The 22,995-nt window shown below is 52.1% G+C and overlaps 2 protein-coding genes across 2 annotated transcripts; both read right to left on the reverse strand.

Annotated features, from left to right (window-relative positions):
* Positions 1–291: 291 nt before the first annotated feature.
* Positions 292–16,222, reverse strand: LOC104261716 (excitatory amino acid transporter 5). The gene is made up of 11 exons (XM_059831706.1): positions 16,046–16,222; positions 13,702–13,781; positions 11,532–11,744; positions 10,704–10,746; positions 9,636–9,858; positions 6,369–6,468; positions 5,928–6,161; positions 3,509–3,703; positions 2,680–2,814; positions 541–640; positions 292–429 (listed from the first exon to the last, which is right to left on the reverse strand). The coding sequence occupies exons 1-11, from the start codon at positions 16,220–16,222 to the stop codon at positions 292–294; spliced, it is 1,638 nt and encodes a 545-aa protein (XP_059687689.1).
* A 1,167-nt stretch (positions 16,223–17,389) lies between these two features.
* PRAM1 (PML-RARA regulated adaptor molecule 1) lies at positions 17,390–19,721 on the reverse strand. The gene is made up of 5 exons (XM_059831657.1): positions 19,650–19,721; positions 19,220–19,382; positions 18,548–18,581; positions 17,902–17,936; positions 17,390–17,410 (listed from the first exon to the last, which is right to left on the reverse strand). Exons 1-5 carry the CDS (start codon positions 19,719–19,721, stop codon positions 17,406–17,408), a joined length of 309 nt encoding a protein of 102 aa, XP_059687640.1. The 3' UTR covers positions 17,390–17,405.
* Positions 19,722–22,995: the final 3,274 nt, after the last annotated feature.

Here is a 22,995-nt window from a genome sequence, read left to right on the forward strand (position 1 = left end):
CTTGAAAAACTGAGATATAAAACCTTCAAATCCCGGCTGCTTCGGACAGTGAGGGCAGTAAGCTCACAGCCGTGTCTTCAGTTGCAGGAGGAGCTGGCTCCCTTTCCCCTGAACAGCAGAGCCGTGCTCTTTGGGTGCTTGCTGCAGATTCCTACAGTCTTCAAAGGACAGAGGTTTTTTCCACTTTCTGTGCCAAGTAAGGCCTTTATCTTGCAGAGCATCCATAGACGACATTCACAATGTCAGTGTTTAGCACCAAGATCCCGTTCCCGGGAGCAGGAATGCTGTGGTCTACACCTGACAGATGTTATAATGAACTCCTGTCTGATCGAACAAAGTTTCTTCAATCATTTCAATCACGTTATCTTTGGGACGCAGATGTGAGGTCTCTACGGAAGGGAACTTGTCTGTGTTGCTTACTGGATCTTGCTGCAAAAAGAAAAAGTACAATTTTAATTTCTCAAGCAAGTACATGTGTTGTGTCTGTGCAGTCATTAGATCTCCTGCGTTCCCCTGCTCTCCCAGACAAGCTATACATACCGTTGGGGGCTTTGGGGCAAAGTCTTTCTTGCAGATATGTGCTATGATGCCAGCAGCCAGAGCATCACCAAGGACATTGGTCATAGTTCGAAATCGATCCCTAGATGAGAGAGAGCTGTGAGGATGCAGTTGGTGGCCACAGCCAACATGCCCGGGGTCTTTCATGGCTTTGAGACAAGTCCACCCCCATCCCTAACGTCACTACCACTGGTTTTGCTAACACCAAGTTGAGACAAGTGCAGTATTGTTCTTGCAGAGAGAAAACGGTACGTGCGATGTCTGTGTGAGCCCGGTACCATATAGGCAATGGGGCTGCTTCTGTCTCCTCGTGCTTGTCTTTTTAGTGCGTAGACCTGCCTCTGCTACTTCCCAAACTGATGCATCATCATCGCTTTTCCTCAGTGTGGGGGTGAGCTGCCTCAGTGAGTCACAAAACTCCTTGAGATGCCTCTCAGGGAGGAAATCTTGGTTATCCAGCCCCAGCACCTCTCGTTAATCCAAGCACCTCTCACGTCAGTAGAAAGTGCCCGCAGATTGGGGCAGGTGATGGTGCTGGGTACCCTGCAATGCTCAAAGATTGAACTCGCATTGTGTTCTGATTTTACAAGTTTCAGCTGAAAAGTTAAACTTCCTTTTATGTGAAAGAAAGAGAAGAGCAACCAGGATACTCGGTGCTGTTTCCTCTCTGTCCAGGGTGGCTGTGAAGGGCAAATTGGCAACCCACATGTCAATTATGGAGAAGTCAGCGTCTACTCTCTGTTTTTTCACCTAGCTAATTTGCTTCATTTTTACCGTAGTACTTTAAAACGGCACGTTTCACAAACTGCTTATGTTTGACTTCTGTTTGTCTGCGACAAATGTAATCAAGCATCAGTTTCTGCCTCAAGATCAATCTGGTCTTCATCCCTCAAGATGAAGACGGTCTTGTTGGAAGACAGACTTCCTTGGTGTTGGATGCAGTCCTTTGAAAATGCCATCCTTACTTTTCGAAACTCCAGTGATGTTTTGGTTCTGGTGACGTAGGGATTTGAGAGAGAAGTTGCTTATTAAATGCAAGAGGAGATTTTGCAACATGTGTTCAAGAACTGACCGTCTATTTTACTGCTATGATTTGGTGCGCAACCAACTTGTACTTTACCTTGCTATTGTTTTGATGTGACATCTATTTCTCTCTCCTTCTTAATTGTGAAAATGCCCATGTTTCAGAAATAGGAACAGCAAACTGGATGAGCACATGTTGTAAATAATTACTGGTGGTTTATGGTTTATTATTGATTTCTCTGAATTTTTTTTTTTTTTTCCTGGAGATCATGCTTTTTTCCTAAACAATTGCATGTTTCCACCCCTTTTGTTGCTCTCTTGTTGTTAGCATCTCTCTGGCTAATTTTAATTTCTCCTTGTATGAAGCCAGATACCTTTCACCCTGCCTTACCAACCTTGTTCCTCTTCCAGGGATAATATTCCACCAAAACAAATACTGTGCCATCCACCGCTTCACTTTGACCCTTGTGCTGTCCATCCCCCTTTGTGCACAGAGCGGACAGCTTGGAGGAGACTAGGACTTGAGGTATTTTGAGGGAATACATTAACTAGCAGCCTTACACAGTAATGCTTCATGAAGACAAGACCATGCACCTACTTTCCTCCTTTTCTACCTCTTGCTACAGAGGAAAGTAGCATCCTTTTGATCTCTTAAAAGTATAAATGTATATAGGTTTCAGAAAGATGATTTTGTTACTTATTGGAGACCTCCAACAAAGATGTGTTGTACAGTCAGATAGGAATTTAGGTAAAATATCAGGACAAGACAGTATTTCAAACTGGGGATTTTACTTGAGAGAGTGGCTGAATACCATCACGTCTTCCACATACAGTCCTTAGTGAGGCACTAGACAGTGATGGGCACCTCGGAACAGAAATGTCTCAAGTCAAACACTCCTTTAGAGGAGACTGTTTGCCTATAGTTATCGTGGGCTATTTTAAGAAAATAATGGGAAAATGAAGAATCTCACTCTTGGCTCCTGGCCTTGTTCTGTGATCCCTTAATCTCTATTTGCTTCTGTGAGAGCTGCTTCAGATACATCACCATGAATTGGCACTTAGCACCCGCCCGTAACATTGCGTCTGGAAAATACTTACAGAGCCCAGTCAACTGCGATGATGAGTGTGATATCATCGGTCGGCAGCCCAACAGAAGTTAGCACGATGACCATAGTAACAAGACCCGACTGGGGGATCCCGGCTGCCCCTATGCTTGCTGCTGTTGCTGTTATGCTGCAAAGAGAAGGCGGCCGTGCAATTATTGTGGGTTGTTTTATGTTTTTTTAAAAACAAGCATGTTTGCATGGCAAAGTAAGTTATTCCTGTATGGGAGGATTGGATCGGATTTGGCTTCCTCCACCTTCCTGCTCCCTGATGCTATCCTGAATCTCTGCCTGTGCACATCATGGCCGAGGGCTTGCAGCAGGTACTCCCGGCTTTGTGCTTACACAACATCCCTCTGCGTTCCAGTGTAGGTAGCCCCTGCCTAAAATTGCTAAATATTTGCAACTGTACTTACTGATTTTTATCTAGAAGATGCTTTATTTCCCTGTTTAAAAAATGAGGATATTCATTTCCTGAAGGGGAGTAAATTATACCTGCGCAAACCCTTCTATGCTGTTAATTCATTCGCGCTGCAGGTGTTGACCTTCTCTAGCCATGCTGTGAGTTGGCAGCCTGGCTTTTACCTACGGGCAAGGTCTTCGATTCTGCAGCAAATTCTGTGGGTGCAGAGCCCAAGCTTTCCCTGGTGCACAGCACAGGCGGCTGGTCCATGCTGCACATTTCCCTACTCTCACATTTCCAGCAGAGTTCACTCTATGCAGCAGCAAGATCTCTGCCAAATGGGAAAAGTGTGAGAGATTGTTATAATGTCTGTAAATATGAATAGAGAGAAATAATTCAGCTGCTGCAAAGAAACATTTACCTTATTGTTATAATTTGTCCCAAATCCAAGTCATATTCATTGACCTGGGCAATAAAGATAGCAGCGACGGCTTCGTACAGCGCGGTGCCATCCATGTTGATGGTGGCACCGACAGGGAGGACGAATCGTGCCACGCGTCTGTCTATTCTGTTGTTTTCCAGGAGACACTTCAGGGTGATGGGCAAGGTTGCTGAGCTGCAGAACAAGAAAGGATCAGTAATTGTCTCTGTTGTTTGCTTTGAGCTTTATAAATAGGAATCAATGTAATGGTATAGAAATACAAGTCCTCCTGAGGGTAAATGCAGCAGCAGTATTATACAAACTGCGAGAGCAATGAGACTTTCTTCAACTTGCACTACCAGGGGAGTATACATAATTAGCTAATTAGTCAGTCAGCCGCTGGCTGCAAGATAAAATGTCAGAATGTCATTTCAGTGACCGAAGGCACCGCTCTTTATGAGCTCTGTGATGGTTACAGCTTTGTTGTACATCCCTGGTCCCCACGTTAATCCTGCAGCACCTCGAATAGTGGTACGGGGCAGCATCTGCCAGCAGTGGCCGTGCCGGGGTCCAGCCAGACCCCGTTGTTCATCGTTCGTCTCCTCCGTCCCGTGCATGCAAGGAGCAGCTGCCTCGGCTTTTGCACATCCCCCCCCCGACCTTTCTCTCTTGTTTCTGTCTAGCACGAAGACGTGAGCCGTCACGCAGGAGTCGGGATAAGGATGTGGAGGAAGAAGACCAAGTGGAAGAAAGGAAATGAGCACAGAAAAGAAGTCGATGGGATTGCGATAGACTCTTGGAGGCAGGGACTGCCTTTCTGCTGCAGCACAGAGTGAGATGGCCCCCAGCCCCTGGCATGGACCCCAGGGCTGGGAGGAGGAGCAGAGTGCTCCCACCATTCTCTGCCTGCCAGCTCTGCAGCTTGCTTAGCTGGCTGTAGAGCAGAGAGGAAGGAGAAAGCCTGATGGAGACAAAGCTGGAGACCCAAGTTCAGGAGGAGATCACTTAAGAGTAGCAGAAGAGACCCGCAGCGGTGGGCGCTGGGGAAGGGAGGCACCATCCTAGATGGTTTTATTGGGATTATGTGAGGAAGCAACATTAAGGGAGGCCAGAAAAACCCTTTGCCTAGTCAGATGTTTTCTAAGAAAATGTTTTAATTTGCCTGTCTTCTAGAAGGGACGGTAGTTTCTAATGTGAAGTTTCTTCATTGTTATAAAGAATGTTTCTCAATAAAAATAAAATAGATAAGATTTTGTAACTTTAGATTATTTTTATCAAAGTAGATGAGACTTTTCTTTGGAGGAGCTTGGGATACACAGGAGTCGATTTAAGCTTTTCAGTAAAGTGTTCAGAAGAGCTTTTGATGTTTTTAATTAAAACCGAGCATGATAACCCTATGCTGTTTTTAAAGCAGCTACAACAGCCCTATTTTGAATTCTTTGAAAGAAAACTGACTGCAGCAATTAAAAGAAGCACACACATGTACAAACATTGCTACTTTGCTCTGGGAAAACCCCAGGCGGCGAGCGGAAGAGCAACGCGAGCTGGCTGGGTCTGAAGATGCGCTGAGGCTTTCCCGCTGAGGACCAGGGCAGTGCCAAGCGTCCCACTAACTACTAAAACTGGCAGTGATCTCATTTCAAATAGCACTGGAGCATAGTTTCTCTTTGTCTGAATTATGTTATGGTGTTGTCTGAAGGCCAACGGCATCCTGGCCTGTATCACAAATAGTGTGGTCAGCAGGAGTAGGGAGGTGATCGTGCCCCTGTACTCAGCGCTGGTGAGGCCGCACCTCGAATGCTGTGTTCAGTTTTGGGCCCCTCACTCCAAGAAGGACATTGAGGTGCTGGAGCGTGTCCAGAGAAGGGCAACGGAGCTGCTGAGGGGTCTGGAGCACAAGTCTGATGAGGAGCGGCTGAGGGAGCTGGGGGTGTTCAGTCTGGAGAAGAGGAGGCTGAGGGGAGACCTCATCACTCTCTACAACTACCTGAAAGGGGGTTGTGGTGAGGTGGGTGTTGGTCTCTTCTCCCAAGTGACTAGTGATAGGACAAGAGGAAATGGCCTCAAGTTGTGCCAGGGGAGGTTTAGGCTGGATATTAGGAAAAATTTCTTTCCTGAGAGAGTGGTGAAACACTGGAACAGGCTGCCCAGGGAGGTGGTAGAGTCACCATCACTGGAGGGGTTCAAGGACTGTGTGGATGTGGCTCTACGGGACATGGTTTAGTGGGCATGGTGGGGTTGGGTTGACGGTTGGACTTGATGATCTTACAGGTCTTTTCCAGCCTTAATGATTCTGTGATTCTGTGATTCTATGCCTGTTCTCCTACAGCTCACCTAGCTGTATGCACAGCCACATCTCCCACAACTAAACCAGATGCCTCCTCAGCTGTATCAGCACATTTCAGCCATGTTTTCATACCTGGAAGATGTAGCTAAGGCGATCAGCAAGGCTTGCAGTATCCCCTGAATGAAAGCAAAGGGGTTTTTCTTGGTGATGAGCACAAAAAGCAGAGGTAAGAGAATGAGTCCGTGGATCACTAGCCCTGACATTACTGTAATGGCATATAGTCCTAGCTTCTGTCCTATAACCGTCGGATCTTCCATCTCCAGGATCTTTCCAGCAATGAGAAATACAATGCCAAAGGGGAAGTACCTGCAAAGAATAAGCATAAAAAATTATTTATGAGGATGCAGCAATCATTGAAGCACTACACGACAGTCCTTACAGTATTTGGTACCATGTGGTACAGGCATACGAAAATAAACCCAGTGCTCACAACAGATACTTGTAGATGTATGACCGGCATTACCGTTAGATAGCAGGTAAGAAAATAACTGAATGAATCAAAAACAGATTTACCAAACTGCCATCGAGACAATTTTCATAACTGCTTCATTCAGACACTGGCACACGTTAACCAGCGGAGTTCCTCGCTCGCCCATTTTTCCCAGGAGAAGCCCTGCAACCAAGCACATCGGTTTATATTACTCAATAGTTCCATGGGAGCAGCGTATGTCATGCCGAGTGTTTGAGGCTCTGGTGGTGACAGAGTGGGTTCAACTGGCCAAACTCACGGCAGGTCAGACTTAATACAGATTTCCACATGCTCTTAGAGGTCACAGTAATTCTCTGCTCCAAGCAAATACAAATACAAGCATCTGGCCTTTTCTCAAAAACCCACCAAAATCAAATACAGGATTTGGACTATTCCTTGCACAGGTAACTGATAAACTTTTCACTGCTGCTCAATACTGGAAGAGTCACTTCTCAAGGTGGATAAGCTGTCTTTCTGCTATTTGGTAATAGAAGAATAATATAGCTCCGGAAACAAAAATAGATTTTTTTAAAGGACAAATCTTGGTGGGGTTATATATAGCTGAGGATGTGATGATATGTTGCATCCCTCCCCTTGCTCTGGAGTGAAAAGAGCCACACGCCACATCTGCCACTTGGATGAGCTTCTTCAGAAGTGCTCGATTTGCCCGATCCCCATGGGTGGTGGCAGCTCTCGGCTCCCTCGTGGGATGGTCTATGCTGGCTGCCGACCAGCTATTTCATGCAGACGGCCTTGTCGGTGGCTCACAGGTTGTACTGTGGTGGTGACAACACACGGGGCTGTACGATAATACGTCAGGAAGGATCCAGCTGAATTGCTTAGATACAGGCATTAAACCTCCTGTATTCATTCTGGTTTTTTCTTTTGATGTTGTATTAACCTAATTCCAGTCTAATTTTCTATTGAAGGAATACTAGAGCAGAAATACATGAATGGTTAGAGGGGTTACAGTGCTTTCTGGTCTGCCAGCACAAAATTGGCCAGTGCTAAATCCCATTGCTTTCACTGGCAAGGAGGTTTCCCAGGTACCCATTGAGCAAAAGAAAAATGAGTCTTTGTATTTGCCCGTCTAGTTTCCAGCCCAGTGCATGTACTTTCTGTGTGGTCCCATTAGCTAAAATAAATTCTGAAGCACTGTACAAATGTCTGCTTTAGCTTGGAAAAGAAGCCTATAGTCAGGATATTGTCTTGTCCCTCTTATCCCTCTTCAGTCTTCAGGGCTGAGGACTCCTAGAGACCCTTGGCAGGTGGTGATCTCTTGGCTTGCTCAGAAGAGAGATGAGATAGGGTCACCTTTGCCAGGATTTTCAGAAAAGAGGCAGGGCTTGGCATACTTAAATCTCAGCTCTGTGGATATTCATCCAGTATTTGGTGGCCATAACAGCTGGGTTGAAAGAAAGAAATTTCTCTTCAGGTCCTACAGACAGCTGATTTGGAAAAGATTGTCTTAGCAAATGGACAGCTTGCTTGAAGTAACGTTAAATCTGTGCCCTTTTCTGGATTTCAAAAGCAACGGAGAGGACTGGAGACGCTCGGTGTCAGTGAAGAGATCGCTGGAGCTGTGGTAGCTGCTACCATGGGGCTACCATCCACAGCAGACCCGCTCCGGGTAGCCAGCGAGTGCTGCATGGATGCCTTGGTCTCAGTCCCACAAACTGTCTAATTTTGGTATTGGACACAAATAGCCTTTGCCAAGATGTCAACCAGCTTCCACCTGACCTCCCCCGCCTTGCTGCAAGGGGGAGCTGATCCCTGTTTCCCACGGCACAGGGCTTGTTGCCTGGCCTTCCCTGTCCCTCTCTGGTTTTCTGCCAGGCAAACCTCGTTAATTCAACCTCTCCTCGCAGGTAAAGCTTCCCGCGGACGTACAGATGCCTTTTCCCAAGCTGCCCGTCCCTGGTGCAGGTGATGCTCTCTGCCCATCTGCAGCTTTATGGAGCTCTAATCCATCCCGTGCAAAACCCCGGGAGTGCAGGGTGGCTGGGGCACGCTCAGGTGATCTCCCGCTGCATCCTAGCTCAGCGCTGAATCCTCACTCCCATGCTGGCAGGGTGGCGGGGTGGTAATCTCAGAAGAGAAAAGCGGCTTCTCCTTGCTTGTTTGGCTGGACTGGAGGAGGGCATGTGTCCTGAGAGCGGGAGCTTGGCACGTTCCCTGAGCATCTCTGGTCTGCGGATGGTGTTGGTCACTGGGACAGGAGTCTGCCATAGACATCTCTCTTGTCTGTAAGGATCTTTAAGTGGGTCTGTCTCTGCCTGGTCTCACTGTGGCTACCTCCTCCAGGCACTCGCTGTATCGTAGCCTGTAAAACTGACTGCTCTCCCCTGGCTCTGACGGCAGTCTGGTGTGCTCCAGCGCTGTGCTGGCTACGCTGCCTCCACCCCTCAAATTCTCTAATTGGCTTTTTGGTTCCTTATACACTAAGGTCAAGCTCCTTGCCCTCACCTCTTAATCTAGATGTAATCCTGCCCCCACGCTCATCTCATAGCCTCCTACTCTTTTCCCTCCTGATTTGGCTCTTCCTCCCTTTCTTTCTCAGCCTTGCACCCAGTGTCCTTCTATCTTACGCTTTGAGTCACCCCCAAGTTCCTCCATCCCATGAATTTTTCCCCTTTAAATCTTCTTCCTTCCTACCCCTTGCACATGTTCTCTCCATCCAACCTCTGCTGCTTCTTCCTTCCCGAAATTGCTGCCAAGCACCTTGTCCACGCGGGTTTGCAAGCTGTTCAACGCAGGAAGCTTTCTTACCTTTTCCAGAAAGTCCCATTATAAATTTCCATACATTTGTGACAGGTACTAAGCCTGACCCAGCTTTCACCTGCTGCCTGCTCAGGGAGTTTGAACACTGCCAGTGTGAAAGGTTTGGACTGTCTGTAATGAGCTCTGTCCCAGGTAGCCTCTGCAAAAGTTACAACTCACTTCAGTAGACTTCACAAAAAGGACCCTCCAGCTTACGTGACGATTTGAAAACCCTCAGGACTCGTGCTTGGGCTGTGAAGGCTCATATGGAAAACCTGGGGAGAAAATGGCCTTCTCAGTGCCTAACACCTTTTCTGAGCTCCGTTATGGATGGTACTGACGAAGGTGTTGGTACAAGCTCTGTGCTTTGCCCGGTTCCCCAGGGACTTGAGCAGTTAGAGCTAAAATAACCTCGTCTCTCTGAGCAGCCCTACCTCAATTTACAGCACAGTGCCACAGCAGTTACCACCCTGGGTTGCAACCGCCGCTGAACAGCCTTGCGAGCTGGGTCAGGGCGCAGCGCAGAGCCCTGTTCTCTATTGAGCAGGTACCTATCGTTGCTGAGAAGATGACGATTCCCAAGACGTTCATCTCGTTGCTGGTCCCGGGTAGGGTCCTGTAGGTCATCTCAGGCGATGGCGTCAGCTCGAGGAGCACAGGCCGATGAATTTCAGGGTTTTCATCGTCAGGTGCAAAGTAAATAAAACTGAGAGATTTCCCTGGGATCTTTGGAAAGCCGGGAGACTTCACCACCGGGACAAGAACAGTTCGATACTGGAACAAAAGCAAAGCAGTAGGTTAGTGTCCTGTTGGCAAAGGGCTCCATCCTGCTCTGAACACAGAGGCAGAGCCGTCACTGGGCCAGGCGGTCCTGGAAGTTCAAAGTTTGTTTTTCAGGCAGTAAAAGGCTGGTGAAAAGAAGAGAAGCAAGAAACAGGCAAGGGGAACTGTGGTTGTTCCCTGCAGACCTCAGCACAGCCATCCTCAAGCAAGGCTGCACTTCTCCGGGCAGACGCATGGCGTTTGTGAGTCAGGTCCCTGCAGGATCCTGGTGCAGCAATGGGTAAGCGTTGTGGTCCCCATGGAGAGGCCCCTTCACCCCCCATCCCTCTCCTTCTGGGGGCTTTACAGATGCTTTCCCAATGCTGTGAGTTTGTTTGTTTTCCCTTCTCCCCTCCACCCTCCCTGGCCCCCCCTTGGCCTCTCCCCTTCGTCCACCCCAACCTTTCCTTCCAGCTTTCCTTCCCTGTGCCAGCTGCCTGCCCACCCCTCTGCCTCTGCTCCCCAATCCCCACGGACTGAGAAGCCACTGCACAAAAGTGGGGTCTGAGGGAAGAGGCTGTGTGCTGCTTTTGTACAGGAGCCCTCCCAGGCAGTCGGCAGGCAGGGGTGCCCCGTGAGTCTGTGCCCCCACCAGCACCCTCCTGCCTTCGGGTGCCCACCCTGGGGTGAGCAGAAAGCAGCCGGGGAGCAGGCAGGGTGGGGAGGGAGGTAGAGGGAAGGGAGGGGGCTTATGTCCAGGCTGTGGGTGGGGAAGAGCCCCCAGATGGGGAGAACGGCCCCGTCTGGAGCTGAGCACCATCCCAGCCGCCCGCGGTGGTGGGGCTGGGTGAACTCACCTGCTGGAACGAAGCTTCGATGAGATTAGAAGGAAACATGTTTCTGTAAGAGAGCAATGGCGCAGTGGTTAAAGCGCGTTGTGAGAACATAGGGAGCAACCTGGGAAGCACCTCTGGTGGGCACGAGGCCAAGAGGAGAACCATTACAGCCAACACCAGCTTGATATCCTCTGTGCAAGCTGAGGGCGAAGACAGGCTGGAAGGTGAATGAAGAGCAGGACTGTGAACCACACGTAAACTGGGCTCAGAAAGCCAGGGGCTGGGACAGACAGCTGCCATCTCCAGCCCCCTGCTCAGAGCAGGACTGCCTGCAAAGCTGGAGCAGGATGCTCAGAGCCTTGTCCAGTCGATCGAATGCCTCCAGAAATGGAGATTCTCCCCCAGCCCCCGGGTCCGTGCTGCACCCCCTCCCCGGTTAACCGTCACCCGCTGCTTTAATCCGGCGCTGGGCCAACTCCTGCTCATTTTTACCTTGCAAAGCCCAAGGACCTGCAGGGCTTGGCATGTCATGGCTGGGGCTGCAGAGGGAGAACCGCTGAGCTTTGCAGGGAATTTAAATCTTCCTGTTCTCTACTGCCGCACCCCTCTTTGCTGGTGGTTCTGGGAGGAGAGCAACGGGGACGACAGAGTGGCCAGAGGAACATGCATGGGGAGAAATGAACCCCACACCGCTGGGCTTGGAAGTACTGGTGCCTGGTCAGCGTGGCCAACGGTTCTCCCATTTCCCTTGAGATCTCCGTATCTCCCAGGAACTCAATGCCTTGTGGGAAGATCTTGTCTGTGAAACGCCGTCATAAACTTGGCTTCCCCTGAAATCCTGTGACATACCTGATTAAATCCAGTAATGCATCAGCGGAGCTAAGCACCACTTTCCCCACAGAGTAGTTGTCCTTCTGGGCAGCTGCGCCGGGGTGGATGCTGACCACGAGGATGATCCCGACGGTCACTGCCATGAAGGTTGTCCAAAGGTAGTAGGTGATGGTGATCACCCCCATCTTCCCGCAGGCCTTGGAGTCCATGGTGGCCAGCCCGGACATGAGGCTGCAGCAGAAAAGATTGTGGTCAACATCTGCTCCCAAAACTGCACAAGGTGCATCTAGTAGGCAAAATCTCCAAGGTGGGAGGAATTGCCATAGATATTTTTTTAATCAATGGTTAAGGGCATCACCAAGCTCTTGCACATTCACGTGCCCGTGCCTGTAGGATCTCACGCCCAGGACTGGTTTGTGGCAACCCAGGCTGAGCCACAAAGGGCAGGAGACACCTCTCTGAGTCCCTCTTCAAGGTCTGGCCATGTTTTCTGTTTTCTCCAAGGGACAAGAAATATTCTTAGCGTATTTTGATGGTGAATAACTAATGCTGCTCTCTTTTTTTTTAGTGATACTAATCTCTGATGCCCTGAGCTGCTGCTGCACGTCACTGTGAACAGCGAAGAAAGGTATTAGCAAGGTTTATAAAATCCTGGTGGGGACAGACCCCAGTTCCCCAAGGAGAGAGCTGTTGGTTCAGACTTCACATACACGTAAGCTTTCCTAAGAAGTAGTCCATAAGCTACTTTTAAACAAAACTGGACTAAAAATAGAGAGGGCATTACAGGCTGCACCAGCAGGGAGAGCTGGCTGCAGCGGTGCTGGCACTGGGGGCAAACGGGAGTGTTTGGGGGCTACAGCATGCCCCATGTGCACACAGACCCACACCGAGCTCCTGGCTGCTGATTTTCACAGCTCCAGCTCCCCTGGGGCCCTGCAGAGGTCTGACGACCCCCGGGTGGGACGTGATGGAGACAGAGGCTGCGAGGGTGAATGCCACCCTTGGGGACACACAAGGGACGGGTGGTTGAGGTGGTGGGCAGCCCACAGATCCCCTCCAGCAGCCACGTGTCCAGGAGGAGAGAGACCCTGGGAAGCTCAAGTGAGGCCACAAAAGCAACGTGGAGGTGGGTGACGCTTTCCAGCGTGAGGCTTGGGGAGCTCCAGAGCTGAGCCCCAACCTGGACAAATCCATTCCCAGAGTGCACCCAGTCCCCTCTGGGACGGTGCGTAGAGGGAGGATGCCGCTTCACTATCATTCGGTAATTAAATAAGAAAAAAGACTGGTGCAATTCAACGTGCAAGAAGAATCCTGGGAGCGCTGTGCGGACCCCGTGCCCGCAGGTAGGAGAGCAGTCAGCTGGGAGGACCCAGCATCACTGAGCTGTGAGGAGGGCTGAGAGCACCCCGAGAGCCAAGGAAAACCCAGGCAGCGCCTGTGAAATACTGGAGGGAAAAAGAAAGCAGCTCTACAAGGGCTGATATCAAAAAGGCCAAGAGTGGCCAGGATAGAGACCACACTGCTCCCAAAAATAAACCAAAGACAAATGGGACAGCAAGCAAACTCTGAAAAACAATAGAGAAGTGACATGTCCTCAAGGGAACGAACAGCTAATTGCTTGAGTATTTCTAATGAGCATGTGCCAGCAATTGTTTAAAATATGTAAATCCATGTAAGCTTTTCAAGACCTTGCTTAGACTTCAGTGTGACTGTCAGCTCTATTTCTTATTTCTAGGTCTGGATGGGCTGATAAAAGTGGGATTTGCAAATGTAGATGCAACACTGAGAGTTGCTTGTGGTTTCTACCTGAACTTTCTCAAAACCCTCTAAATAAGGAAATCTGCTTTGAGTTTGAACAGCTGCCCATCATCAACCACCCATGGATGGTCCTGGCATCACCAGCTGCCTGGGCCCAAAAAGAAGGGAAACAGCCCAGCCGGTGCAGGTATCTGACCTGGGTGCAGGTGTCTACCAAATCCAGGTGAGGATTCGTCCCAGACCATTGCTGGGAAATCATGGGGTTTGATGTACACCAAGCCAGGGGATGCTGCTTGGTTGCTGGCTGCTTGGGGCTGGGGTTATTCTCACCCCAGACAGTTTTGGGGTGATTCCTCAGTGGGGGATCACGGAGCGATCTCCTCAACGTGATGGAGAGATGGTACTTTAGAAGCAGAAGATGATGTCTTACCTGGAGGTGATCAAGGGCAGGATCAGCATCTTCAACATCCTCATGAGGAGCTCTCCAGGAAAGGAAAAATACTGCTTCTCCTGCACATAGAGCAGAGCCGTTGTGTCAGGTGAGAGCTGACAAGGGGACACCGATCGTGCGTTAAGGGCTCAATCCTGATAAATTTGCCTCTTTCCCAACCAGACCCAGCTCTGAGGTTGGCTCTGAGCTGGCAGCCGTTCCTTGCGGCACTCAGAGACGCTGTTTCTCTGGCTGCCGCTTGATGGGAGCTGGGTCAGGGATGGGAAATACTGGCCATGTGGGAAACCTGGCTGTGAACTGGAGAGGGGCGTGTGGGGCTGGTTCCCTCCCAAAAACATCCTTGGGTCCATCGTCCTCTAGGGAATGGTCCCCACAACCCCACCACTGGCTCCTCCTGGATGTTGTTGCACTTGTTACTGGGGAGCAGAGGCTCGACTGCACATGCCAAAGTGAGACAAAGCTGTTGGGTGCAGCCCGGTGCTGGCAGCAAAAGGTGGAAATACCTTGTGGCTGCAAATGGCAAAGCCGAGCTCAGGGAGAGCCCAGGTGTCTGGCCCATCGGAAGGTTTCCACCCCGCGGCATCCATCCACCCCCTACACTCCTCACATGGGCATAGGGAAGGGCTGCCTGAAAAGAGAGAGCCCCAAAGCCCAGATCCCACAGCCGTGACCAAGGGAAGAGTGAAGGGTCTGCGAGACTACCTGGCCAGCATCCCTCCACCCATGCCTCCATCCACCTCTCCATCCACCATCCTTCTGGCTGCTGAGTTCCTTCCTTGCTTCCATGCATCCATCCCTCACTCCATCAATCCATGCATCCATCGTCCCTCCCTCCCTGCCTCCCTCCCTCCCTGCCCCCCAGTCTTTCACTGCGCCGCTGTAGAGGTGCCGGGGACAGATCTGAGGTGGCCCCAAGCCAAGCAGGTACTTTTGGTTACTCCAAAGTGACCAACACCACCAGGCTTTGAGGGATGCCAAGGCAAACCATTAAAATAAAGGCTCCACACTGCTGTCCCTGCACTTACACACCCGCGTGGCCTAAACTTGGCTGATTTCCCCGGGGAGGTCATGTAAAGCAGAGTCACGATGTGTCCAGCCAGGTACAAGGAGTAATAACGGATTTGAACAGCATCTCCTTTGTCAGTGGGTTTCTCAGCTTCGTGACGCTTTTCCATCGTGGAGAGGAAAGCAGGGACCAGCTGCTTCTCCAGCCCCTCATCTGCAGCACGGATTTTGGAACAAAAGTCTCTAACAGGGAGAAGTGGCTGCCAGGGACCACATGCAGGGCTGTGGCAACAGGACAGGACGGGACTGGGGCAGAGGATGGATGAACTCAGTGCATGGCAGGATGAAGGGCAGGAGCCCTCAGGCTCTGCTGGCCTCAAGCCCAGTGTGGGAGGCTGCCGGGCTCTCGTGGGCACATGCAGTGGGGCGCAGGGAGATTTACACCCAGCTTCAATTAAGTAACAAGATCATCCCTGCTGCGGGTGGTGATGCTGAAGGGCGTAATTGAAGTGACAAGACTTTGCTAAATCCTTGCGGGTGACACGGGGATGTTCCAGCACCAGCCGAGCTCTCCCCCAAGCAGCATCCCCCCTCCCGGGCTCAGCCAGCCGGGCCAAAGATCAGCGCAGAGGCACAGCCAAGACACCCGATGTCATTACAGCCACGTGGATTTTAGTGTGGTGACATTTAACAGCACCATGCTCCTAGAAAGCGCTGAGCGAATACACCTTTTAGGTGCATTTTCTCCAATGTGTTTGTCTCCGAGGCTCCTCAGAAGAGGGTGACCCTGGAAGCCCCCCAGGCTCTCCGCCAACCCCGTATTTATTTGCTGGGCCTTCTCCAGAGAGTGGAAACGTGCTTTGGTTGAGCATCTGCGCAGCTGGGGAGAGTAACAGGAGGAGCTCATCCCTTGGGCCCCCACGCTGCTGTTTGTGTTGGGGGGAGCCTGTTGCTGAGCATCCAGCAGCTGAGCATCCATTCCCCCCTTTCCCATCCCCATTCCATCTGGAGGCTCCTGCAAGCCCCACGGGGTCCGTCCTGGAGCCCCTCACTCCCAGTGGAAGGCAGGATTTGTCCTGCAGTTTTGGCATTTCTTGGCAGCTTTTTAGTCAAAAAAAAAAAAAACCAAACCACAAAGAAGAAAAGCCATAGGGAGAAACCTGCCCTGAGAGGTGGTTTTCTTGTGCAGGAGCCTTTGTTTTTGGGGCTGTGCCTGTCTGGGGCCCTTGATGGTGATGTCTTGCCAGCACCAGGGCTGGTTGCCCCAACTGCCTCGCTCCATCCCCCTCGCTCCCGTTCCCATCCCAGCCAGGCTTACCAGCTCCGACAGCTCCAGCGACCGCAGTAGGAACCCCAGGAGGCACCCGGTGGCAACGGACAGCATCGACATGGTCAAGAGGCCATTTTTATGCCAGAAAGCCTGTACCCACTTCCAGACACGCAGGACGGTCGTGGACAGCGAGTTCAGCAAAGCTCTCCTGACCTGCTCCCACATGGTTGTCTCAGCTGCCCAGGCGATGCCCCTCGGAGCAGCTCCTGGCCCCGTTCATCACTCCGGGCACCACCACGCCGATGGACCCCTGCCTTTTGCTGGGAGCCAAGTGTGCCAGCGGCTAATCCCCAGGACCAAAAGCTTCGGGGCTATTTGGGAGCTTTTCCCGTAATGGAAAGTGACGTCTTCAACTGGTTAATCTGGGTTTGGCATCCTGCCGGTGCTGGTGCCGGTGCCGAACCCTCCCACATTAATCCTCCACCCCCCAGGATCAGGGCTGTGTGCTTCAGGCTGAGAGCAGGGATTCAGCCCTGGAACTCCCTTCCCATCACAGTTCCTGATCCAAAAGGTTCTGGGTCCTGCCACCGGAGGCTGCCACAGGATTTGTGCTCCCACCGGCTGCGAGCGCACCCCCTCCCTACCCCACATCTGTAAGGACTTCGTGACGGCAAAGCTTGCAAAGGAAGCCTGTTTCCCAGTTAATCAAATTTCCCGTAGTGATCTGTACAGACTGTCAGCCCAAGGCACCGACGGACAATGCTGGATGTCCCACAGGAATATCTACCCCAACAGATCTGCCCCCCTGCCAGCTCTGCAGGGAGGCTGCCGCAAGGCCACGGGATGCTGCTGGGATGCCTGGTCAATAATCATTGCTGCCCACAATATTTTAGAGTATTTCTGTGTCCAGTTTGACTCTGACTCAGGCCAGGAGTCTCACTGGGGCAGGAGAGCGGTGCAGAAGCAGCTGAAGGATGGGGTGGGTGGGTTTAGGGATACAGCGCTGTTCCCAGGCTGAGGATGCTCTGGGAATAGGGAAATATTAAAACCTCTCTGAATTAAAACCTCTCTGGCCCAGATTCTAAACCCCCCACCCACAAATAAGACCACGAAACCCTCTCAAACCATTGTTGTATTTTACACAGACAAAACAAATTCACAGGGAAGGCTTGACTTGAAGATCTCTTTGAACACCCTGGCCCTGTGGGACAGGATTCTTGCAACCCCACAGCGTGCTGAGTGGCCTCGCCGCTGTTTCAGCAGGGACACGGTGGCTTTTGCAGGCTGTCTCAGAGGAAGCAGAGCTCCTTCCAAAGCAGGAGCGTGGCATATAGTGCTTTTCAAGTTCCAGCCCTTGGGGAGGTCTCTGTTGGTGCTGTCTTGTGCCTTTGGCTTTAGCATGGATCGCTCAACCTGCCAGGCAGAATCAGATAAGATGTTTGCTCATCGGCAGAGCTAAAATACAGTTGTCTCTATTCAGCTCCATCTTCAGAGCTGTCTGCAAGCCGGGGGATGGCATTTCCGTCCTGGCAGTGAGCAACTGCTCGAGAACGGGCATCCCGAGTTGTCTGGTGGATCAAGGACATCTCAAAGGACATCGAAGGGTCCCTGGGGCTGGCAGCAAGTGGAGGGAGCGAGCTGAGAAGGGAAAGGGTGTGGGGAAGTCCAAATTGGGAATGGAGGAATATGAGGACCTGTGGGGAACTAAGAGTAAGGAAGGGATGTCCCAGGGAGAGGGAGAGGAATCACAGAGAGGGAGGGGAGAGAAGGAAGGTGGGGAAATGCGAGGGGGCAGGAGGGGAGGCCCTGGTGCTGGCATGGGGATTGCTGCTGCCTGACCATGCCAGCGAGCAGCACCTGGCGCTTGGTGAAGGGGCTACGGCAGCAGTTCCCTCTGCACCTACCATAAATCTCAACGTCATCATAGATGTCAGTGTCCCTGCGAGGAAAAAGACAGGATGCTGTGAGCAGTCTGGTCTCCCACGTCCCCACCACCTCTTGATGCTGAGGCAAGGGCCAGCTCCTGCTGCTGCGTCTGCCCGGTCTCTCCTAACGTGTCTATGAGCTCTGTTGTCCTCCATGCAGCCCTGCTCGTCTCCTCCCAGCCTTGTGCTCTCCCCACAGAGACGGGATCCTCCGGCGTGGGATAAGCACAGCTCTGGCCCCTCTCACACTGTGCATGGACAGTGGCCCCGTCCCAGGCTCCTGGGAGCCGCAGACCCAGCCACATGGAGGAGCAACGCTGGCCTGTCCATGCCACCAACAGCATCTGAGCAGTGTTTGGGCAGGTCCTACGTGAGGGACCACAGCTTGCGGAGGGCTCACAGCAGCCCAGGGAGTTGCTCCCAGTGCCAGAACCTCTCCTGACACCAGAAATGGCAGATTCCACCCCCAGGGTAACTAGCTGCTGTTATGCTTATGGTCACTGCCTGGGCTGGATGGATTTGAGTGGGCACTCAATGGCCAGGGCTGGTTTGGTGCTGGGCACTTGCTGGGCAATTGCTACAGCTCATGGGGTGGGGAGGAGGGGGCTGGGGAAGAGGTACTCACAGGTGTAGCATCACGGCCCGGGGCACGTAGCCATCTGCAACAGAGTGAGGAAAAGCATGTCAGGTTGTGCCAGGAGCTGGGGCACAGGCACGGTCTCACCCCAGCACCTGCCCCTGCCCAGGCCAGGCAGGGTTTAGCAACATCTCGCTTCCCCAGGGAGAGCTGGAGGCAAGGAGGAGCCCGGCTCTGGGAAGCTGAGCTGGACCCTTGGGAGGAACCTGCTCCAGGCAATGCAGAGAATGAGCCTGCTAGGCTGGGTGGCAGCTGGCTGGGAAGAGCCTCATCCCCATCCCTCTGCCTGGAGGATCTGCAGCCCATTTCACCTGAGCATCGTTTGGTGTAAACATGGCTTGTGGAGTCCGTGCCTACGGCAAAGCCTGATGTGCCAGGCTGGTGGCCGAGAGGCTCCAGGAACTGCGAAGGCTTTTCGCCGAGGGAGAAGAGAAGCCCAGCTAACAGCAGAAATGCTGGTGCCGAGTGGGAGGAAGAGCAAGATGTTTGTGCAAAGAGAATTGGAAACATTTGAGACCCAGGGTACATGTCAGGTCTGTCTAACGGCAAGGAGATGTCTCCTTCTGTCTACTGGGGTGTGCGCACGTGAAGAAACTTGTTCCAAAACTTTGTGTGCTGTGATCCCCGCTGTGGGCAAAGCCTCAGCCCCCACAGACTTACACCTCCTCTGGCTGTTTCGGCAGAGTATTTGCTCCTGATTTGTAAACTGAATGACATCAAGAATTTCTCCTCGTCTCAGCGGCAAGTTCTTCCCTCCACCCCTCTTCTCCGTCGCTGCAGGGTCCACCATCATCTGAGTCAGCACATTGATGCTTCCTTCGAACTGAAATGCAAACAGCAGCACTGCAGCTCGGCCGCCACCCTGGGGGAGCGTGAGCCGGGCAGCTGCAACCACTCTCCCTTCTTGGAACAAGCAGATCCCTCACTAGCCAAGTGGTCTGTGGGACTGGTCTGATCTGGGGATGTTTCAGTGTGACCTGGGTATTGGCTGGTCTCTGTGGAGCACAGGTCCTCTCTGCCATTGCATTGCACCCTTCCCAGGAGGTGAGGGAGAGCTTAGAGGGATAAGCAATTGCTCATTGCTTCTTACCTTGAATTTCTTCTGAAACTCCCTGTCTGCCTTCTCTTCCTTCTTGCATTCCTTGAGTGTCATTGGCTTCATCTTCCTGGAGACCTGGGCTTCTCTGCAGAGTCATTGTGAGTCACAGGAAAGCTCAGATGACCCCAGGCTCTGCTCCCTCCCTTCCCCTTCTCCCACCCCAGCTGCTGCCCCATCACATTTCCCTGCACAAGCTCTCCCCCTGTGCCCGAAGGTGCCTCCCTCTGGGGCTGCTGGGGCTCTTGGGCCAGGCTTAAACCTGCCACATGTGCTCTTCACCATGGACGTTTCTATCGCAAGCCCAGCAGAGACCATTAAACCACCAGCTTTGTCAAAGCAGCAAGGAGGAGCCCTGGCCATTTTGGGACCCTTAGAAAGAGTAAAAACCCCTGTTACCTCTGTGCAGCTGCCAGCAAGGCAACCCTGTTAGAGGCTTGACCGGCATCTCCACCTGTAAAACCAAACCCCAGGAAAGGTGCTGCCGTGAGGCTGCTATAAGGTGTAGACACCCACTGAGACAGGACACAAGACTGAAACAGCAGCAAGAGCTTTCTCCTACTGGGACTAAACCCTGAGTTTGCCCCCTGAGCGCGGCGGGATCAGGGTTTTCCATGCCCTTTACAAGGCAGCACAGAAACCCATCGTCCTCCCGTGCATGGGAGCAGCGGGCTCAGCATGGGCTCCGCTGCTGCCCATGGCTCGTCAGAGCCTCGAGGCTCTCTGAGCTGCAGCACTCACTCCAACCAGCATCCCAGCCCCTCCTGTACCCACCTCCTCTGGGGCGGGGATACGCTGGCGGTCGGGATACGGGGGGCAGCAGAAAGCCTTGGCCTCTCCTGAGCAGCCCAACGGGCTCTACGTCATCGTATATCTCATCTTCATCCCTGTGATCAGGCAGACAGTGATTAGGAAGCCCTGTTGCAGTGACAGCACTGCGGGCCAATGGCAGGACCGAGGGTGCCAGGAAGAGGGTGGGCAACAGGCAGTTGGGCTGCCGGTGGGTTGGCCCTGCATCTGGGGCAGAGCGGGACAGCAGCTCTGTGCCACGTGCCAGCAGCTCCTCACAAGGCTCGGCAATGCGGCACAGCAGCCGGGGGTGCAGGAGGTGGGCAGCAGGGTGTGATGGCAGCAGCTGGACCCATGCGGTAACACAGCCCATGAAGGACGGCACTTTGCACCGCAGGAGCTGCCTGCACAAGGTGCTGTCCCACGCTGGGCTCCAGGAGCAGGCAGAAAAACCCAAGGACCCTCTTGCTGTTCCCTCTCGTGCCCTTCCCACTGGGTTGGGACAGCCTGGAAGCCACCTAGAATAAAAGTGCTGCCTCAGTCCTTACCCCATTACACTCAGAGCATCCTGTGGTGGGAACCGTGCCGGGGCTGATGCAATGTAGCCTGGTTTCAGGTAACCTATGGTAAAAAGAGGAACGGAAGGGAGCAGCAAGGGATTATTTCACATTTTCTTCTTGACTCTCTCACCAACTCGGAGGGTCAGAGCCGCCCTGGGCTAGATTTAGTGCAGAGGGTTGTAGGGAGATAAAACTGACTGCACATGTAGAGCCAGTGAGGCATTTTTACTCCATGGCTCATCTGTGGATTTTCTTTCCTCCCAGTACACTGAGGCATGGCTTATCAGGGAGCTCACTGGGGAGCTTTAATATATATTTTCCCATTCTTATGTCCCTAATGTTACTTTCTCCCTGGATGAGTGATGAAAGGGGAGGGGAAAGGCCAAAGGGGTAATTTGAATGTGGTGAAAACCCTAAGCTCCAGATCTGTACCAGAGACAGGGCAAGTCCTGGATACCTCCATGGGCTCAGGAGCATCATCAGCCAGAACATGCTGCTGCATCCTGTACAATCGCCGGCATACCTACATTCCTGCTAAGATCCTGTTATTTTTATCACCAGCCTCATGGCTGTCACCAGCCTGGTCAACCAGACCAACCAACAACTGGCACGAAGATCCGCGGTACAACACCACCGCTCTGCTGGGTTGTTGTACCAAGTAATGCGCAATCATATAACGGGCCCTAAAAATCATAAGATTCCCCTAAAAATAAACAAAAATAACCAAGTCAGGACAGGGGTGTAATTCTAGATGTTCAAACTTGCCTCAGTACCCATGAGACAAATAAATACTTGAAAACTGCTGGTTTGTAGGATATGTGGAGAGCAGATCACTCCCTCCTCTGCCAGGGGCACTCAGCCCAGGGCCGGGGCCGGTCTCGGAGGGTGAGCGTCTCCCAGCACAACAGCACAGCCGGGCCTGGGACAGGCCTCCGAGTGCTAATACAATAATAACATCTTATAATAATAACATAAACCAGCTAGGTTTTTTCTCGCAAGGAAAGAAAGAGAGCCTCTACTCTCACAGTTGCCCTCTACCCCGCGGCTATGGCCTGAGCTGGTTAATAAGGAACCATCCGTTAAATGGGGTGGTGGACAAGAGCTTAGAGGAGATGTGGAAGAAACAGGATTTGAAAAAAGTTTCATCACCCAGAGTGTGGATTATAGAGTGGCAGCTGTTAGAAACCAATGAATCTGCTGAGATCTGGAAGGCCACCGTGGAGCGTGGCAGGGCTCATGCCGAACGGAGAACCACCACATCCAAGAGGCACCAAGCCCTGTGTCCCACAAACAGCCGGTGGGGAGGGCACACCAAGCCAGCACCATGTCTCCGGTGGCCATAGCTCTGTCTGTGCCTGGGGAGTCTCACGGGCTCCCTCAGGCTTGGAGGCAGATGGTGTTGGCAGGCAATGTGCTGCCAGCTTCAGAGAGCCTCTGCCCCTTGGCCAAAAGGTGTGTAAGTGCTTCTTATTCATGGGATGGAGACCAGCTCTGCTTCTCATCAGTCAGGCTGGTCTGCTTTTACAGCCACACAAGGGTGGACTGGTTGGAAAGGACTTCTGGAGTGTCGGCCAACCTCCTGCTCAGAGCAGGACTGGCCTCAGAGCTAGAGCAGGTTGTTTAGGGCCTCATCCAGGTGACAACTGAATATCTCCAAGGATGGAGATACCCATCTCCCTGGTGCCTGCCGCAGGGCTGCACCACTCTCACAGGAAAGAGCCTTCTCCTAACACATAACTGGAATTCCCTCTACTGCAGCTCATGCCCATCACCCCCGGTCCTGCTCCTGGGTGCCTCTGGGAAAAGTCTGGCTCCATCGTCTCCTCCCGTTAGGTAGCTGTGGGCAGTGAGAGGATCTGCCCTTTGCTCTCTCTTTCCTCCTGGCCAAACAAGCCTGCGTCTCAGCCTTTCTTTCCCCTTGTGCTCCAGCCCCCAGTCATCTTAGTGCCCTGCCCTGGGTTCATTCCAGTTTGTCAGCATCCCTCATGTGA

The sequence above is a fragment of the Gavia stellata genome, chromosome 32 (assembly GCF_030936135.1).
Source record: "Gavia stellata isolate bGavSte3 chromosome 32, bGavSte3.hap2, whole genome shotgun sequence".
Lineage (NCBI taxonomy): Eukaryota > Metazoa > Chordata > Aves > Gaviiformes > Gaviidae > Gavia > Gavia stellata.

Excerpts from the sequence above, each read along its gene's own strand:
- LOC104261716 (XM_059831706.1), bottom strand. The coding sequence starts at position 16,222 with ATGTGGGAGCAGGTCAGGAGAGCTTTGCTGAACTCGCTGTCCACGACC. Across the intron at positions 9,859-10,703 it reads TCGAAGCTTCGTTCCAGCAG|TATCGAACTGTTCTTGTCCC; the intron begins GTGAGTTCACCC and ends CTTTTGTTCCAG. Across the intron at positions 430-540 it reads TTGCCCCAAAGCCCCCAACG|CAAGATCCAGTAAGCAACAC; the intron begins GTATGTATAGCT and ends TTCTTTTTGCAG.
- PRAM1 (XM_059831657.1), bottom strand. The coding sequence starts at position 19,721 with ATGAAGCCAATGACACTCAAGGAATGCAAGAAGGAAGAGAAGGCAGAC. Across the intron at positions 18,582-19,219 it reads CCGAAACAGCCAGAGGAGGT|ATGGCTACGTGCCCCGGGCC; the intron begins GTAAGTCTGTGG and ends ACTCTGTTGCAG. Across the intron at positions 17,937-18,547 it reads CGGGCCGTGATGCTACACCT|GGACACTGACATCTATGATG; the intron begins GTGAGTACCTCT and ends TTTTCCTCGCAG.